Source organism: Symphalangus syndactylus, chromosome 18 (genome assembly GCF_028878055.3).
Source record: "Symphalangus syndactylus isolate Jambi chromosome 18, NHGRI_mSymSyn1-v2.1_pri, whole genome shotgun sequence".
In the NCBI taxonomy this organism is placed as follows: domain Eukaryota; kingdom Metazoa; phylum Chordata; class Mammalia; order Primates; family Hylobatidae; genus Symphalangus; species Symphalangus syndactylus.
The window spans coordinates 68,191,503-68,211,519 of record NC_072440.2 but is presented as its reverse complement, the minus strand read 5'-3'; the positions used below and the strand labels follow the sequence as shown (position 1 = coordinate 68,211,519).

Genomic DNA, 20,017 nt, shown 5'->3' with positions numbered 1-20,017 from the left:
GCTCCCTACTGCCCTCATTATCCAACAGAAACGTCAGGCCCTGTAGCTGAGCATTACAGCACATGCCCTGTTGTCCCAGCTGCTCGGGAGACTGAAGTGGGAGGATCACTTGAGCTCAGGAGTTTGAAGCTGCAGTGAACCATAACTGTGCCACTGCACCCTAGACTGGGCCACTAGGTCACAGGGCAAGACCTTTTCTCAAAACAAACAAACAAAAAAACAAAGAACAACAATAACAACAACAACACAAAAAACAAAGAAACTTCAGACCCTGGCTCTCAAGGCCCTCCTGTTCCCCTGCACATCCCTTTCTCCCCTAGTCCCATCTCTAGAGGCCCCTACCCCTGAGCCATCTTCCTTCAACCCCCATTCAATTTTGGTGCCATCATCTTGGGAAGCCTCATTCCGAACTCCTTCTCATCTCTACAAAGCCTCTCCTAACTACTCCAGGGACAGAACACAATCAGCCCCTCATTATATTCCATGCACACCTTTCTAGAGCCTGTGTTCCAGGCCCTGAATCTACAAAGATGAATAAAATGTGGTCCCTGCCCTTGAGGAGGTCAATCTGGCAGCGACAAACAGGTAGGTAAATAACTAGCACACAGAGAAGAAGTGCCATCACAGGAGCATGTAGAAGGGGCTAGGGGACTGCAAAAAGACCCCAGGGTGAGGACGGGCTATTTAGAGAAAGCTTTGAAGGGGAGTTGACTTTTGAATTGGGGTTTGAAGGGTGACAGGAAGTAGCTAGGCTGAGAAAGGGGAAAGGACACACCAGGCAAAACACTCAGTATGTTCAAATGCAAGTTAATAGGAAAGGGAATGGCTTGTTTGGGGATTGTGAGCAGTCCAGTGGGACAGGTGGAACTTCTCCACCTAAGGGCTGTTCTGCAGAGGCAGCATTTCATGAGAAGGGGTGTTCCTGGAGGGCAGGGGCTCTCTTGGCCTCATTCTCTGCAGTGTGTCCCAAGCCTGATACCTAGCTGGTGCTCAATAAATGTGTGTGTGTGTGTGTGTGTGTGTGTGTGTGTGTGTGTGTGTGTTGTTGTTGTTGTTTTGAGACGGAGTCTTGCTCTGTCGCCCAGGCTGGAGTGCAGTGGCGCAATCTCGGCTCACTGCAACCTCCGCCTCCCGGGTTCAAGCGATTCTCCTGCCTCAGCCTCCTGAGTAGCTGGGACTACAGGTGTGTGCCACCACGCCCAGCTAATTTTTGTATTTTTTTTTTTTTTTTTTTTTTAAGGAGAGACGGGGTTTCATCATGTTGGCCAGGATGGTTTCGATCTCCTGACCTCATGATCCACCTGCCTCAGCCTCCCAAAGTGTGGGGATTACAGGCGTGAGCCACCGCGCCTGGTCAACAAATGTGTGTGTTGACTGATTCATGAGCTTGGTGACCTCAGACACTCTGAATTTCATTAAGTGTTGTCAGCAGTGAAAAGGGAATATGCTCCTCTACCTTGAGATCAGGTATGTAAAGCATAGTAAGAACTTGATAAAGAGCGTTCCCTCTCTGGCCTGGTACCAGCTCTAGATCTTCCTCAAAGCCCAGCACAGGGCTGAGCACAGATCTGCTTGATGATGGCATTTTATAACATTACAATTCTAATATTCAATTAACTTAACTGAATGTCTGTTATAACACTTACCAGACGTTTGCTATGCACCAGACACTGTGTTCAGCACTTAACTTACATTATTTCATTTAATCCTGACAAGCCCATGAGATAAGTCCTCTAATTATCAACTCCCTTTTGTGAATAAGGAAACTCAGGTTCTTCAGAAAGACAGTAACTGGCCAAAGTCCAAGTCAAGCAGAGGATGGCACTGGAAAGTGAATCCGGGCCCTGCTCATCTCTCCCTCTGTCACTCAACTCCACCACCAAGTGCTGTCCAGTAGGCTGGGTATACACAGCCTTGCTCCTGAGGAACTTGGAGCTCAATGGACTCAGAGACACAAGCTGTGTGATGCTTGGCAAGTCACTTTGCCTCTCTGGGACTTGGTTTCTGCTTCTTAAAATGGGGACTATGATGATAAATACTCTCACAGAATTAAACAAGGTGATGTAGGTGAAAACCTCGTCCACCATACAGGCTCCTCTGTGAAATGGCATTACTGTGACTATCCTGAGAGGATGGAGGGGGTCACTCAGAAGCAGAACAGGAAGCTCAGGATGAAAGTCTGCTTGGTGCCAGGCACAGTAGCTCATGCCTATAATCCCAACATTTTGGGAGGCAAAGGCCAGAGGATTGCTTGAGGCCAGGAGTTTGAGACCAGCCTGGGCAAGAGAGTGAGACCCTGTCTCTACAAAATTCTTTTAAAAATTAGCCAGGCATAGTGGTGCATGTCTGTAGTCATAGCTACTCAGGAGGCTGAGGTGGAAGATTGCTTGAGCCCAGGAGTTCAAGGCTGCAGTGAGCCATAATCATGCCACTGCACTCCAGCCTGGGTGACAGAGGGAGACCCTGACTCAAGAAAGAAAAAAAAAAAAAACCCACCAAAAAAACCACAGAGGAGGGTGGTGGTAATTATTAAGCAAACTCTGACTCCTTCCCCAAGTGATTACCACCACCCAGGAGGACAGAGGCCCTGGGCAGCACTCTGGTTGCAAGCCTTCAGTGGAATCTTTCCGGAGGCCCACCTTTGCTCTTACTTCTGCTTATCTTTACAGACCAAGGAAAGGGAAGGTCAGGCCCTCAGATCAGAGCCCTGCTCCAGATGACTCAGCGAGGAACTCATGGGGGGATTCCCAACCTGCCCTGGCAGGCCAGGAAGCCCCAGACCACAAGCTGAGTGGGACTGGCTCCTGCCTAACCTCCACGGTCATGGGGTAGGTTGGAAGAGCACGTGAGGGAAGCCAGATTTTCACCCCAAAGCTGCATTGCTCCCTTATCATTATGCTAAATGCCTGAGGCAAAATCTCAGAGGGTAATTTACACTCGAATTGTGAGAGCCGCCATGTTCCACAGAGCCCTTACTTTGTGACAGACACTGTGCTGGGTGCTTTACCAACAACATCTCCCTTAATCCTAATAATACTCCTGCTCCCAAGGCCACCGCCACACCCAGCTAATTTTTTTGTATTTTTAGTAGAGATACAGTTTCGCTATGTTGCCCAGGCTGGTCTTGAACTCCTGGACTGAAGTGATCTATCCACCTCGGCCTCTCAGAGTACTGGGATTATCGGCGTGAGCCACAGTGCCCAGCCTAGGTTCTCCTTTTTTGTGAAGCCAGGCAAAGATGAGAGGGAAAGCAACAGCATTCTCCAAAAGTGGCTGGCCAGGGAATATCACTTCTGGACTCACAGTGTCCAAGGCCCAAAGCACTGAGGAGGGACGGGAGTTCTCCAAACTTATGCTCCTTCACTGGGCCACTCACGACCCAGCTGCTCCTGCCTTGTCTTGGGGTACATATGAGGAGCTGTGTGTGGAGTCCTGGGACAGGAATTGTGTCATCCATCATGACAACCCAGCAACAAAAACAACCTGAAAAGCCTGGCAGGAGAAGTATAGACACTTGGGGCTGGGCTGAAGTCCTAAGACTGGGACAGGAAGGGGAGGAGGAGAGGCCACACAGTGGTCAGCAACTTTGGTAAGATGGGAAATTAAGAAGGAGGAGTGCTGGGTGCCAGGCCCTGTTCCATCACTTGCTCACCCTTGGTTTCCTTATCAGGAAACAGGGTAAAATAATAGCCTACCAATTTCCCATAGCTCCTATAAGGGTTACTGAGAGGCAGTGGAAATGAAAGCACTTTACAGACTAAAGAGCTAGATAAATCAAAGCATCCCTTGATTTGATTACATCCCCAAAGACCTGAGGCACACTGATCCTGCACACAAAGAGAAGTCCAGCCTGGTATGGTAGTTCATGCCTCTAATCCCAGCACTTTGGGAGGCAGAGGCAGGAAGATCACTTGAAGCCAGGAGTTTAAGACCAACCTGTGCAAAAAAGACCCTGTCTCAATCAGAGAGGTCCTCTCACAAGAGGAACAGAGCATGCTGGGAGCAGTGGCTTCTGTGGCATGTGCCATGGTAACCCCCCTGAACTTGCGTGGTACCACATAGAGAACTTCTCAAAGCACTATTTTTTTTTTTTTTTGAGATAGGGTCTCCATTGCCCAGGCTGGAGTGCAGTAGTGCAATAACGGCTCAGTGCAGCCTTGATTTCCCAGGCTCAAGTGATCCTCCTACCTCAGCCTCCTAAGTAGCTGGGACAACAGGTGTGCACCACTATGCCCAGCTAATTTTTAAATTATGGGATGTAGAGATGGGGTCTCCCTATGTTACTCAGGCTTCAAAGCACTTTTCATATACTCCACGGTCAGTCTCAGGATGTCAGATGTAGCTGTCTTCAACACCATCCCACTAAAACTGCCTTAGTTGGCTGGCACAGTGGCTCATGCCTACAATGTAAGCACTTTGGGAGGCTGAGGAGGGAGGATCGCTTGTGTCCAGGAGTTTGAAACCAGCCTGGGCAACATAGTGAGACTCTGTCTCTACGAAAAGTAAAAAAAGTAGCCAGGCAGGGTGGCTTCAGCCTGTAATCCCAGCTACTCAGGAGGCTGAGGTGGGAAGATCGCTTGTGCCTGGGAGGTTGAGGCTGCAGTGAGCTGTGATTGCACCACTGCATTCCAGCCTGGGTGACAGAGCCAGACCCTGTCTCTTAAAAACAAACACATGGCCGGGCGCGGTGGCTCACACTTGTAATCCCAGCACTTTGGGAGGCTGAGGCGGGTGGATCACGAGGTCAGGAGATCGAGACCACGGTGAAACCCCATCTCTACTAAAAATACAAAAAAAAAATTAGCCGGGCGTGGTGGCGGGCGCCTGTAGTCCCAGCTACTCGGAGAGGCTGAGGCAGGAGAATGGCGTGAACCCGGGAGGCGGAGCTTGCAGTGAGCCGAGATCGCGCCACTGCACTCCAGCCTGGGCGACAGAGCGAGACTCCGTCTCAAAAAAAAAAAAAAAAAAAAAAAACAAACACACATACACACACACATACTGCGTAATTTTTATGTGGGGAAAACTGAGGTTAAAAAGATTAAGCAACTTTTGCCCGGCATGGTGGCTCATGCCTGTAATCCCAGCACTTTGGGAGGCCGAGGTGGGTGGATCACCTGAGGTCAGGAGTTTGAGACCAACCTGGCCAACATGGCAAAACTCCATCTCTACTAAAAATGCAAAAATTAGCTGGGCATGGTGGTGGGCACTTAAAACCCCAGCTACTCAGGAGGCTGAGGCATGAGAATCACTTGAACCCGGGAGGCTGAGGCATGACAATCGCTTAAACCTGGGAGGCAGGGGTTGCAGTAAGCCGAGATCAATTGTGCCATTTCACTCCAGCCTGCACAAAAGAGCAAAACTCCATCTCAAAAAAACAAAACAAAACAAAACAAAACCAAGATTAAGCAACTTTCTCAAGGTCACACAGCTAGTTAGTGGCTCAGTAAGGCATAGGGCTAAGGTCTCCAGATCTCTGTTCAGCAGTATTTGTTTACACTATGCTCCTAATCCAATTATCTCATTTGATCCTCACAATCCTTTGTATACAACCACACCTGGTAACTTATTTCTCTTTTTAAAATTTTTTTTTAGAAATGGGGTCTCGCTCCGTCACCCAGGCTGGAATGCAGTGGCACAATCACAGCTCACTGCAGCCTCAAACTCCCAGGCTCAGCCTCAGCCTCAGCCTCCATAGTAGCTAGGGCTACCGGCACGTGCCACCCTGCCCAGCTAATTTATTTTTTAGAGACAGGGTCTCACTATGTTGCCCAAGCTGGTTGAAACTACTTGTTTAATGTCTGCTTTCCCTGTGAGGGCAAGATCAGGTCTATATCCTGAGCCTAGCACAGGGCTACACATATAGTAAGGTCTGGGTGAAAAAAACTGGAAGCATTAGCCCCATGGTTGGGTGAGGGATGTGCCTAGGTCACATATTACAAAGGTCAGTGGTGGAGCCATCACTGACACTCTGACCCCTGTGCCTGGTTCAGAGCCCTTTCTCAAACACTAACCTAAAATCCACATTTCCAGCCAGAATCTCTCATCTCCAGATGCCACTGGTGGTGCCCCTTGTAAGTGCTGAGGGGTTTGCCTTCTCACAGGTTTTGTCCCAGCCAAGGCACCACCTCTAAGAACAGAATAAAGGTGCTAGGTGAGGTCAAACAAGCCTCCAGTTGCCAACTGCCTCCCCTTGATCAGTTTATGCTGTGTCCAAAGGCCCAAACCCACTCTCCCCAGTTGCCATACCACCCTAAGGTAGGTTTTCCATGTCCTCAAGCCCCACTCCTCTCTTCTGGTTCTCCTTGCATCCTTCCTTATTATCCAATATGTCTGCCAGGCAGAGACCAGGAAGCTCAACACCGCTTATCCTATTCCTTCTCCAACCAGGTCAGCCAACCTACTCTCCTGCTGGAAGGAAATAAAGAACCCCTTGATGTGCCCTGGGCAAGCCAGCCATACCAGGCACCTTGGGGAGCCCAGAGCTGTGAAAACGTAGAGTCACTAGCAGCCCACTGCCCTCTTCAGAGGAAGGACACAGCTGGCCTTGCTTCCCTGTAGCCAGAGGGCTCCAGAATGGACTCTGTAAGAGGCCAAAGCCACTTCAGCTAGTCCAGAGTCTTCCTACCTCTCCATCAGCCCACATGGCAGTCATGAACCAAGCCCTAATGATTTGCCAGCCTCTTTATCCTCACTGCTCCAGACCTCTTCCAGGTCTCACTACAGCCCTTTTAGGCCATCCTTGATTCTCCCAACAGGTCTCACTGCCTGCAGTCCAGCTCCTCTTTATGCCATCTTCCATGCCAGACCTGGACTAACTTTTATGCAACACAGGAGACCTCAGCCTGACATTCAAGGCTGGACTCAGATCGCCCAACCCATTTCCTGGACTAACTTTTATGCAACACAGGAGGCCTCAGCCTGACATTCAAGGCTAGACTCGGACCGCCCAACCCATTTCCCTAACCTACCCTTGCTTCATATCATCCTACTGTCTCCCGTTCTTCTTGTCATCTCTGCTCTTGGTACACATGCTCAAACGACTGCTTTTGGGAGGGACTTTGCACATGGGCCCCCTCTCATCCAATTCACTGCCCAGCCTTGCCTCTTCTGAAGCCTGGATCAAATGCTACTACTCTCTAGGCTCCTGTAGGTGGGGCTGGCTGCTTTTTCCTCTGTACTCCCAGAGCAACTGCATGCCTCAATGACAGCCTTCATCACTCAACACTGGAAAGATTTGTCTGTGGTTCTATTTTTCAGCAAGTCTGTGAGTGCCTTGAGGGCAATAAAATACAGACATCTTGTTCAGTTCTGTATCTCTTGTCCAATCACAGGGTCTGACAGAGTAGGTGCTCAATAAATGTGTGGTAAATAAGCTCACTGCTAAGATGGTTAAGCTGGCAAAAGTAAACCTTGGTTTGCTCTCCCAGGCTGCTGGGTCTGCTGAGTATTTCTCTACCTGAAGAGGTGGTGAGTGCTAAGCTATGGCAGCCTCTGAAGACCTGGACAGGGCACAGAATGGAGTAGGGTAGGGTAGGGGGAGGAGAGATGGGAAATGGAAGGATGAGACAGAGAAAGCCAAAGTTGGCAGCTGTCCTGAAATCCTAGGAGGTGGCTTCTAAGCTGGTTAAGTATCAGGAGCATTGACTTGCCAGTGGGGTGGCCAGTACAGTGTTCTCCCTGCTGGAGAGGGTCTCTGGGCCCAGGATTGAGGCAATAGATTTACCAGGGGCAGACTAATCAGTTAAAGGAGGCCTCCTACCCCTCAAGTGTACTGTCTGCAGGATAAAGTGATCAGCTAGGACAATGGATGGATGATGGCAGGGCTCTACTCTGGTCGGCAATGCATCCTGAAGCTGCAGGCTCAATTACCTTGACTGAGGAGGAGAAAGGGGAAGAGAATGGTCAGTGCTATGTAGCTAGAGGAGCACTGGGTAACAGTCGGAGGACCTGGGATCCCTCTCTGATCTGGCTCCACAGTTCACTAACAGCAAGAGTTCTCCAACCTTCAGATTCCTCACCGGTACAAGCAACATAATCCCTGCCTCATCTACAAAGTAACACTTCTTCCAAAAAGCACAGACTAGATATCAAAGTCAAATGGCCATTATGCAGCATGTTGGGGTCAAGACCAGTGCAATCCAGACTCTGACCTATGGGAGGACTAGGCCAGGCCTGATCTGGCCATGCTTCCAGGACCTCTCCAAGGATTTTCCTCCCTGTGCCTTTCTCCTGCTTGATGGCCATGACCTTTCACTGTACTGAGACCTGCTTTGCCCTCCATACTGGGAGGGGGAGGCAGCCAGATTCCTGCTAACTTCTGCCCTGAGTGTGGGGACCTTAGGGACTGGTAAGTACCTGGCACCCTGCCTGCTGCCACCTTAGCAAGGCGTAGTCACTACTGGATGCAGTGTCAAGAAACAGATTCTAGTCCCAGTTCTGCCATTTACCAGCTGGCAAACCTTGGGCACTTTTTCCTCGGTCTTCAGTATGCTCATCCACAGAATGGGGATAATCACCCCTCTCAGGGGAAGTGAGGATTCACCATGGGTTAGGGTTCATTCCTGCCCACAGGGGCTGGGCCTCACTGACACTCATCATTATAGCCAAAGATGGGAAGTAGAAAATGAAAAGATAGAACCACAAGCTGCTCCAGTCTTTAAGAGGGAGAAGAACATTCACTGAGCACCTACCCTGTATTAGTTCACTTAAACCTCAAAATGATCCTGCAAAGTCAGTGTTATCATAACCATTCTGCAGGTGAGAAACTGAGGCTCAGAGAAGTGAAGCAACATGTCCAAGATCACATAGCCAGCCAGACTCTGGCGCTTGTGTGAGGAGGGAGCACACAGCACCTTCTCTCGCCCACCTCGATATAAACAGATTGGGTGGCTGGGCCAGAGCCAGGCCTCACTGACCCTTGGGAGGTCCTGTTTCAGGACCAGATGCTGGTAGGACAAAACATCAAGTAGGTGCTACCATCTTATCTCTTTCCCACAGCTTAGAGTTTCCCAGCAGGCGGACACTCAGGCACCTTCCCAGGGTAGCAGCTGGTGTGCCGGCTCCCTCCTTTGCCAAGTCAGGTCTTGTCTGAGGACCTAACACTCACAGGGCCACCAAACCGGATTTTCCTTTGAGGCTAAGAAGGGAAAAATGAGAGAAAATGGGAGGGCCTGCAGTCTAGAGTCACAGCCCAGGGCCCCATATGTACAAAGCCTCCTTCCAGATGGGTCACCCAAGGACCACCCCAATGCCAGCTCCATGCTCTCCTGGGATCTGTAACAGCTCAAGAAAGGTAGATGCTCTGAGTTTACAAACTAGAGAATAAGGCAAGGAGTCAGAATCTGGCCTGCCAGGAGGGCCCTGACCCCACTCCAATAAAAACTGGCACACAATAAACTATAAGGATGCCAATTAAGCCAGTTCTGTGATTTCCAAAGTTGGCTAGTAATGAAAGGCCCAGGGAATGAGAACTAAAGAAGGCAATACTGCTATTCCAGATGTTTCTCCCTGGGCCCAGCTCAGATCCCTTGCTCCCATAACAGGAAGCCAACACCCATGGGATCCCAAAGAGCATAGCTCCTCACCTCATCTGGCCTGCAGACTGGGCGGACTGAGGCTGGGTGGGAAGCTCTCAGCCTCAGGAGGCCAGACCTGACAATCACATAGGAAAAGGAGAAGAAGGTCAGGGACCACCTCTCTCAGGTCACCTCCCTCGGGCCAGGAGACCTGGTACACAACTTGTATCCTTCTTTCCCTTCCCGACCACTTCCTCTATGCTACAGAAGGGCCACCAAACAAGTCTGTTCTTCCTGCTCCAAAGTGACAGGAGGGGTATCATCACTCCTCCCACCCTTCCCTGCTGAAAACATGTCTTTTTCCTCAACTGGTCCTTCCTAGGCCTTTTTTTTTTTTTTTTTTTTTTTTTTTTTTTTTTTTTTTTTTTTTTTTTTGAGACATGATCTCACTGTCTCACCCAGACTGGAGTACAGTGGCATGATCTCAACTCATCGCAACCTCCGCCTCCCAAGCTCAAGCGATTCTCCTGTCTCAGCCTCCTGAGCAGCTGGGATTATGGGTGCAAGCCACTATTGCCTGGCTAATTTTTGTATTTTTAGTAGAGACGGGGTTTCACCATGCTGGCCAGGCTGGTCTCAAACTCCTGACCTCAAATGATCTACCCGCCTCGGCCTCCCAAAGTGCTGGGATTATGGCAGTGAACCACTGCGCCCGGCCCTTCCTGGGCTTCAATGCCCCACTCAGTCTCCAGCCAAGCCAGAAGAACTAATGCTGTCGGCACTCTGATCTATGCCTATGCCACCCACAGGATCATTTACTGGCTAGCTGCTTTCTTGCCTGTGGCTACTACTCGAAAACAGACAGGGACCATCTCAGTCTCACTAAAGGTTCCCTGCAGAGTAGGCTCAAAAGACAGACAAGGTGAAGAAATGGAAAGGCCTAGGACTGGGAATCAGGAATTCCAGGTTTCTCACAGGCCTCCAGTTTATCTATCTGTATGCTGATGGCCATCTCTAAGGTCACTTTCAGCATTTTTTTTTTTTTTTTTTTTTTAGGCAAGGTCTCCTGGGCTGGAGTGTAGTGGCATGATTTCGGCTCACTGCAACCTCCATCTCCCTGGACTCAAGCAGTCCTCCTACCTCAGCCTCCCGAGTGGCTAGGACTATAGGTGCATGCTACCATACCGAACTAATTTTTGTATTTTTTGTAGAGATGGGGTTTCACCATGTTGGCCAGGCTGGTCTTGAACTCCTGGGCTCAAGCGGTCTGCCTGCCTCAGCCTCCCAAAGTGCTGGAATTACAGGCGTGAGGCACAGCACCTCGCCTTTTTTTTTTTTTTTTTGAGACAGGATCATGTTCTGTCTCAAGAAAGAGCTGGGTGGAGCACAGTGGCACAATCTTGGCTTACTGCAACCTCCACCTCCTGAGCTCAAGAGATCCTCCCACCTCTCAGCCTCCCAAGTAGCTGGGATTACAGGTGCCCACCACAATGCCCAGCTAATTTTTTGTATTTTCTTGTAGAGATGGAGTTTCACCATGTTGCCCAGGCTGGTCTCGAATTCCTGAACTCAAGCGATCCACCCACCTCAGCCTCCCAAAGTGCTGGGATTATAGGCGTGAGCCACCATGCCCTGCCACTTTCAGCTTCCTGACTTGAAATGTCTCCCAGTAAATAAGTATTAATTACTCCACCGCAGGCCTGAGGAGAAAAAGGTGAATGAGCCTCTTCCCAGTCCTGAAGCTAATCAGTCTAATGAACTGGTAATGACAACATACTCTTATCCTTCTGGGCCACTTCTATTAGCCTCATATACTGCTGAGAGAGTCGAAAGTGCTGAGCAAAGCCAGGGAAGGTAAGAGCAGGCAGGTGACTGCTAAGACACTTCTGTTCTACCTGTCTGACACCTGATATCCTGCAGGGACGAAAGGCCATATTTATGGATGGTGAAGGCAGTGGAAACTGTACTGAGAGTCAGAAACCCTAAGTCCAAGTCCTAGTTCTGCCACTAATATGCTGTGATCTTAAGAAAGTTATTCTTCTCTCTGGGCCTCAGTTTCCTCATCTATGTAAGTAAGGGCTGAGCTGATCAATCTATTAAGATCCCTTACAGGCCAGGCATGGTGGCTCACGCCTGTAAACCCAGCACTTCAGGAGGCTGAGGCGGGTGCATCGCCTGAGGTCAGGAGTTCGAGACCAGCCTGGCCAACATGGTGAAACTCCATCTCTACTAAAAATATGAAAAATTAGCCAGGCGTGGTGATGGGTGCAACCTCTGCCTCCCAGCTACTCAGGAGGCTGAGACAGGAGAATCACTTGAACCCAGGAGACAGAGGCTGCAGTGAGTCGAGATTGCGCCATTGCACTCCAGCCTGGGTGACAGAGCGAGACTCTGTCTCACAAAAAAAAGATCCCGTACAGTGCAGTCTATGGTTTTTTTATCTACTCATGCCATGTAGCTAATAGTCACCTGAGTAAGGTAGCCTGTGACCTGCTTTCTTACCCCCAGGCCTGGCAACTTCCACAACCAAAATGTCTTGAGACAACCTTTGGCCCAGGGTAGCTGAAATGGACCTTTAATCTGGAGTCAGAGTCCCCACCATCTCCACAGTACCCACAAGTGCTAACGTTTCACTTCTCTAGCATAGAACATGGACTCCTAGCCTTCAACCACGAGACTGGGTTCAGGGCGGTCACCCTGAAACTTTCCATAACTTCCCCTCTATGGCCTTGGGCAGGGACTTACTCTTGGCTTTTTTGAAACCACAATATAAATTAAGTAGGGAACATCGAAGCCTTTCAGATACCAGAGATTTTAGGTTGAATGACAGGCTCCAGAAAGTGAGGGAAGGAGAGAGGACTGGAGCTGGGATCCCACCTCAGCCCCAGCCCTACAGACAGCAGCGATGTAGAGGGTGTCTGCAGAGCCACATCCCGGGTTTGTGGTTGTGGGGTAAGAAAGACATGTCTGGCTGCCTGGTTGGGGACTACAGCCAAAGGGAGGTGCTTCCACTGGGGCCTCACTCTGCCCACAAATACCAGAGATATGCCCTCATTTTTCTCTTCATTTCTCAGACCCTTAGAAGGAAAGAAAGAAAACTAACATTTTCTGGGCCACTACTTGTGCCAAGCGCTGTGCTAGGCACCTTCACATATCTGATCTCACTTAACCCCCAGAGTAATGCTGGGAAGTGGGTGTTACTGTTGCCCTTTACAGTGAGTAAACAGGCTCAGGGATTCAGGATCTTGCTCAAGGTCACAAAGCTAGCAAGTGTAATTCCTAAGTTTGGCCTTTTCCTAATATATCGCATTACTCTGCACCCCAAGATCTGGTGGACTGCCTGATAAGCATGTAGTAGGAATTCTCGTGCCCTAGAATTCTCCCACAAATCTGAGCTCTTCCTTCCAAGGTCCCATAAATGCAACTGGGAACTCCTTTCTCAGATCTCAAGACCACACCCCTCCCTGGGCCCTAATCCCAGGTGACTGCTCCTCAATTCAAAACACTCCAGGTCCCCACTAAGTTCTCACAAGTGAATCCCTAGGGAACTGTGACAAAGCATCAGTCAGGGTGAGGGTTCAGAATGAGGGGTGCTCTGAGTCCTGGACTAAGCCTAGCCTGCTGTGAGCCAGTAGGGAGGTACTGGAGGAGACAGATCCAGTGGGTGAGAGGGAACTCCCCTTAGGGGAGGGGCCTGGATTTCTCCAAGGAAGAAGGAGGCCTGGTAGATAAGAGGCTTTAGGGCTGGGGAAAATCCCGGAAGTGACAGGGGTTCTTAGACAGTTAAAGCGCTTCCATAAGTCATGAGAGAGTCTGGGGTGACCTTGGACAATCTCAATTGGTCGGAGAAGGGGAGAAAGGATATTCTCTGGAGTAGGGTCATGGCAGGGCCCCATGAGCTCCTACTGGTGATTGGGATGGAAAGCACACATCAGGAGGGAGCCTTGTCAGTTCTGTGCACAACACTGGTCTCACGTGACAGGACAGCTGGGATGGGAGTGGGGTATGGAGGCCATCTTTCCTAAGGGGACCGCCAGCCTGTACACATGATCTCTGAGGCCTGGGCTCGGGGGATTCTGTGGGGCCCAGCTTGGAGGCAAGGTGCTGTTCCACTGCCCCACATTTCCCTGTCTGCTAGCTGGGTGTCTGGGTGCTCTCGGGATAGGACATCGGGGGGTGCTAATATGAGCAGGGACCCTGCTGTCTCCCTGCCTGCCCCCGTCCCACGCCCAAGATCCGTCTTTGGGAGGAGGCGCATGCATATACAGGACATACACAGAGCCCATCTACTGGCTCCTGTGGCTGCTGGAGCTGACGGTCTGTCCTAGTGGTGGGGCTCCCTGTCGTCCTGTAGGTGCTGGGAAGGGGGAGTACCTGCCCACCTGTTGCCAATGCCAGTGGAGGAAGCTGTGTGTGAGGGGGTAGGGGGCCCTTCTCTGACCCTTCCATGAGGAGAAGGGACTGTCTGTCCCAGGATGGGGCTAAGGGGAGGGAGGTGACCAATGTCTGTCCATCCAGAAGTCTGTATGCCTAGAGGAAAGGGTCAGTCTGTTCTGGGAAGGGGTGGGGGCAGGGCAGTCAGTCCTGAAGTCGGTCTGAGGTCTCCTGGTGTGGGGGCAGTGAGGAGGGGAGACAAGGGCATCTGTAGGTTTGTGGGAGGGGGAAGATAGAGAATACGTGTCTATGGAGGGGGGCGCCAGCCATCCGGAAGCCTGTCGGGGTGGCAGAAACAATCATCCCTAAGGTCTTGGCGGCAGGGGTGGGTTTGGGGCAGTCTGTCATTCTGTTCCACGGCTGGAAGGAGGGCACAGTCGGTCCTTCCTGGGAGCGGGTCGGTCTGTCCGGAGGGTGGAGGTGGCGGGTGGAGGTGTGGGCCCGTCCGCCCCCTGGGTCGGAAGTAGGACTGCGAAGGGGGCGGGTCTAGGAAGGCAGGGGTGGTGGGGGTGGGGCAGGGGAGGGAAGGGGGATTAGTGGTCCCTGCTTGGGAGGGGGACGTGTCGGCAAGTCCCGAGGGCGCCTCCGTCCGTGTCGAGGCCCCCCGCGTGGGTACCGCGCTCAGTCCCGACCCCTGGCGCTACTCACGCGCCCTCGGCGCCCTGCGAGCCCACGATGAAGCCGAACTTGTCGATGCGGCGCTCGGCGAAGCCGTTGGCCTCCGAGTCGGACCCGAGAGAGCTGAGTTCGTCGGTGGTTGCGGCGTCGGGGCCCTGGGCCAGGCTCTCCCGGGTTCCAGACAGGCTTTCCCCGGCCGCGGGCGCGCGCGGCCCATTCTCTCCGCTGCTCTTCGCCATCCCGGCCGCGCCCGCCGCCTGAGCTCCAGCGGCCACCTCAGCCGCCCGGCTGCCGCCGACGCCCCGCCCACGCGCGGCGCCTATTGGCCGCCGCAAGGGCGGGGGCGGGGCTCCAGGCCCACCCGGGAGCTCTCCCCCCCACGCCCAATGGGCGCCGCGGACCCCGGGCCCCGCCCACCTTCCCCCGGAGGGCGCCAACAAGCCCGACGTGAGGGGGCGGGGCAGCCGTCACCGCAGCCCTCCCCGCCCTCCTCCGGGCTGCCAATCACAAGAACTCACCTGGACGAGCTCGGGCCTTTCCGGGTTGGCCGCAAGCGGGGCCTGTCACCTACTGCAGAGCGCGAGCCGGAGGCCCAGGGCTTCCTCCGTGGATTCCTCATCTGCCTCCTGAGTCCCGCTCCTTGCGATACCCCAAGGACGTGGTAGGGATTGTTTCCCCCATTCATTTATGAGGAACTCTGAGGAGGCCCAAGTGAGTTCAGTGACGCAGAGCGGCTTAAAGGCCCAGCCTGAGCCAGAAGTCTGGCAGTCCCATTGCACTCACTGCTTCTGGGGCTTTAAATTATCTCGTGAGACCTAATTATTAATAATCACCAGCGTTTACTGAGCCACGCACGCCCGAAGCTCTACCTACTTTCTCCTGCAGTCTTTTCCCCAGCAGTTTTATGGAACATAAACATACCATAAATTCACGTTTAAAGTGTACAATGATTTTTAGCATATTTACAGAGTTGTGCAGCCATCACAACATTCTAATTTTAGAACATTTTCATCACCCCAAAAAGAAACTCCTACCAATTAGCAGTGACTCCGCATACTGGCTCCCCCAGTCCCTGGCAACCACTAATCTGCTTTCTGTTTCTATACATTTCCCTCTTCTGGATATTTCATATAAATGGAATTATACAATATATGGCCTTTTATGTCTGGATTCTTTTTCTTGAACATTTTCAAGGTTCATCCACATAGTGGCATGTATCAGTGCTTCTGGATTGACATCTGCCCCAGGTATGTCTGGCTCCGCCCCTCCCTTTCCTTGGATAGGCCCACACCGCCATGAAAGACCCATACTGCCCCTCCTGGGAGCTGGGATATACCAGATTTTGTTTTTCCATTTATCAGTGATGGTCATTCGCGTGTTTCTAGTTTTTAGCCATTATGAATAATGCTGCTCTGACCATTCAGGTAAAAGCTTTCGTGTGGGGGCCTATGTTTTCATTTCTCTTGGATAGATAAGGAAGAGTGGAATTGCTGGGTCACATGGCAACTGTTTAACCTTTTGAGGAACTGGCAAACTGTTTTCCAAATTGGTTGCAACATGTCTTGTAATCTCTTAGCAATGAGGTATACACCATTATTAGTCCCATTTTACAGTTAAGGAGACTGAGGTAAAGTCAGGTAAAGTCAGTTGCCTAAGGTCCCAGAATTAGCTGTGAATAGAGCCGGGATTCGAACTTAGTTCTTACCAACTGCTTATATTTGGAGGGATGGGCCGATTTTATCTATATGGGCTTAGCCCCAAGCAGCTGATTTCTGACCCTAGAGATTGTCCACTCTTGGATCTATAATATAATGATAGCTCCTCACTTATGTCTAGTACTTTATGGTTTACAAGTCACAGTATATTGTCATCTGACACTCCCTGCAGACCTGTGGGAGAGACAGGCCTAGAGAGGGGAAAGGACTGGAAGAGTCAGACCTGGCTGCAGGGCCTAGGACAGACTATTCAGGGCCCCAAGGCAAGCCCCAAGAGGGGGTCTTGAGCCTTGAGTGATTTCACCTTGATGCCATGTGGCCCGGACATTCTTGATGGCGTCATTGTACAATCCTCACATTCCATGAGCTTCTGGCTTTCCATAAACAAGGCAAGAACAGACATGGGAGTGGGCACAGGCTATTTTGGTCTTAAACTCTCAGTCTAGGAGGATGTTCCTTCTCTTCAGTAACTCCAGACACAGTGGTGGGCTCCTGGACCCAGCTCCCAGGAGGGGCAGTATGAGTCTTTCATGGTGGTGTGGGCCTATCCCAGGAAAGGGAGGGGGAGGAGCCAGACATACCTGGGGCAGATGTGAAGCCTCAAGTACAGCAAAGAAAAGTATCCACGACCCTTTGACTTCATAATTCTATCCCTAGGGTCATATCCCAAACATGTTCTTACTCAGCTCTGTGAGGGCACAAATATAGAGACGTTCACCCCAGGGATATTTGGAGAGGGGGCAGATTAGAGACCCTGAGTGTTCATCTTTAGGAGACTGTATAGATGTTACTCCACTGATGCTTCAGCTTCTAATTTTCTTTAATCAAACCACCAGGATTTGAATTTATGCTCTGTGACCTTGAGCAAATTACTTCTCTCTGAGCCCACTTCCTCATCTATAAATTGGAAATTCTGAAAAAATTCTTCCTTGGAAGAGTTGTGCTGAGACTTTAGTGTGACAGTATGCGCTAAACACCTGGCACATGGAGAAGCCCAGTAAATAATGGCCAGGAGCTGGGCGCAGTGGCTCATGCCTGTAATCCCAGCACTTTGAGAGGCTGAGGCAGGTGGATCACTTGAGATCAGGAGTTCGAGACCAGCCTGGCCAACATGCTGAAACCTCGTCTCTACTAAAATTTCAAAAATTAGCTGGGCATGGTCGCAGGCACCTGTAATCACAGCTACTCAGGAGGCTGAGGCAGGAGAATCGCTGGAACCTGGGAGGCAGAGGTTGCAGTGAGCAGAGATCGCGCCACTCCAGCCTGGGTGACAGAGAGAGACTCCATCTCAAAATAAATAAATAAATAAATAAATAAATAAATAAATAAATAAAGGCCAGGAGTGGTGGCATTTGAAGCTTGCAAAAGGAATTGCAAATTCATTATTGTCTTGAGTGTTCCCCATCACAGCCTGTGGCTGCAGCGGGGGAGTTCACCCAATTTAATCTATGGCACATGGCTTGGGAGACTTCACTTCGTGGCTGTGCCCCTCAACAACTGGGTGTCCTTGTGTGAAATTGCTAACTTTTGTATTTTTTTGTAGAGATTAGGTCTCACTATGTGGTTTAGGATGGTCTTGAACTCCTGGGCTCAAGTGATCTTCCCGCCTTGGCCTCCCAAATTGTTGGGATTACAGGCGTGAGCCTCCATGCCTGGCCAAACTCCAGAGTTCTTTATTTAATACACCTATAATGAGCCAGACATTAGTGCAGGGCTGTCCAAACTTTCGGCTTCCCTGGGCCACACTGGAAGAAGAATTGTCTTAGGCCATACGTAAAATACACTAACGATATAGCTGATGAGTTAAAAAACATTGCAAAAAAAAAACTCTCATAATGTTTTAAGAAAGTTTACAAATTTGGGGCCGGTCGTGGTGGCTCACGCCTATAATCCCAGCACTTTGGGAGGCCGAGGCGGGCAGATCACAAGGTCAGGAGATCGAGACCATCCTGGCTAACACGGTGAAACCCCATCTCTACTAAAAATACAAAAAATTAGCCGGGCGTGGTGGCGGGAGCCTGTAGTCCCAGCTACTCGGTAGGCTGAAGCTGGAGAATGGTGTGAACCCGGGAGGCGGAGCTTGCAGTGAGCCGAGATCGCGCCACTGCACTCCAGCCTGGGCAAAAGAGCAAGACTCCGTCTCAAAAAAAAAAAAAAAAAAAAAGTTAGTTTACAAATTTGTGTTGGGCCACATTCAAAGCTGTCCTGGGCCATGGGTTGGACAAGCTTGCTCTAGTGAATAAGAGAGATGAAGTCCTGGCCCAATAGAGTTTATAGTCCAGTGGAGGAGGGATAACATGAACAAGCATAGAACATCTATCAGATAGTGAGAATAAGAAAATAAAGCCAGGTAAAGTATGGAGAATGCTGGAGTAGGTGTTGGGGAGGTGGTAGGGGCCAAAAATGAGGGAACCCTTCTGCAGGATTGAGAATAGTGTACAAGAAGCATGGCAGCAGATGCTGTTTCCCCTTGAAGGAGAAGCAGGCTATGTTGTTAGATTGGAGTGAGAAAGCAGGGGGAACAGTGAACCAATGAATAAATTATCAGAAAGGATCCCTACAGAATCACGTGGCTCACTGGAATACAGAATTTAAGAGGCCTTAGGCAATGCTGTGGAACATCCTGGTGAACTGGCTGTTGGAGACATTCTTTTGAAGATAGAATGTGTTGATATCCCAGAGTCTCATCCTGCTGGGGTCATTCCCAACAGCTGGGCTTGAGGAGCTCACATAGGCCCCTCTCCTGGATCCTGGAATGTGCAGTTGGCATGTGCTCAGGAAACCTGTGAGCACTGGCCATGAGCAAAAGTCCAGATGCCCTTTTTTTTTTTTTGAGACAGAGTCTTGCTCTGTTGCCCAGGCTGGAGTGCAGTGGTGTGATCCTGGCTCACTGCAACCTCCACCTCCTGGGTTCAAGAGATTCTCCTGCCTCAGCTTCCCAAGTAGCTGGGATTACAGGCACCTGCCACCTGTAATAACAGTATTCTCTGTAATGATCTATTTTAATTTAAAAAAACTTTTTTAGAGATGAGTTCTCACTATGTTGTCTAGGCTGACTTTTAACTCCCTGGCTCAAGCAATCCTCTTACCTCAACCTCCCAAGCAGCTGGAACTACAGGTGTGCTACTGTGCCTGGCAGGAGTTTATCTTGTCCTGCGTCATGGACTGTAGTGTCCAGGGATACCTAGAATTGTTCACTTATATGCTGGGAACAGTGGCAGGCCATGGTGTCAGGGCACTCACCAGGCAGAGTGTTCTTTTATATAACAATGCAGAATTTTTTTTTTTTTTTAGACAGAGTTTCACTGTCATTGCCCAGGCTGGAGTGCAATGGCGCTATCTCAGCTCACCACAACCCTCCTGGGTTCAAGCGATTCTCCTGCCTCAGCCTCCTGAGTAGCTGGGATTACAGGCATGTGCCACCATGCCTGGCTAATTTTGTGTTTTTAGTAGAGACGGGGTTTCTCCATGTTGGTCAGGCTGGTCTTGAACTCCCGACCTCAGGTGATCCGCCCGCCTCGGCCTCCCAAAGTGCTGGGATTACAGGTGTGAGCCACTACGCCCAGCAACAATGCAGAATTTAAAAAATGTAACAATGCAGAATAGTTAACAGCAAATCTCCGTATCTGGTAGAGTTAATGACCGTAACTCCAAGATCTTACATTTTGCTTTTATTTCTAAAAAGTAAACTTCTAAAAATCTTATACACTGGTATGTGTACCCATGAGTAGAGCT

The 20,017-nt window shown here is 50.5% G+C and overlaps 1 protein-coding gene across 3 annotated transcripts in view; it reads right to left on the bottom strand.

Annotated features, from left to right (window-relative positions):
• The window catches only part of TBC1D10A (TBC1 domain family member 10A), a 35,745-nt gene extending 20,859 nt beyond the window's left edge, over positions 1 to 14,886 (bottom strand). The window contains exon 1 of one of the 3 annotated variants that reach the window (XM_055252516.2): positions 14,598 to 14,886. In XM_055252516.2, the coding sequence (XP_055108491.1) occupies positions 14,598 to 14,806 (209 nt within the window). In that variant the 5' untranslated portion in view covers positions 14,807 to 14,886. The remainder of the gene's footprint in view (positions 1 to 14,597) is intronic. The other 2 variants (XM_055252519.2, XM_063623645.1) reach the window with 2 other exon arrangements.
• Positions 14,887 to 20,017: the final 5,131 nt, after the last annotated feature.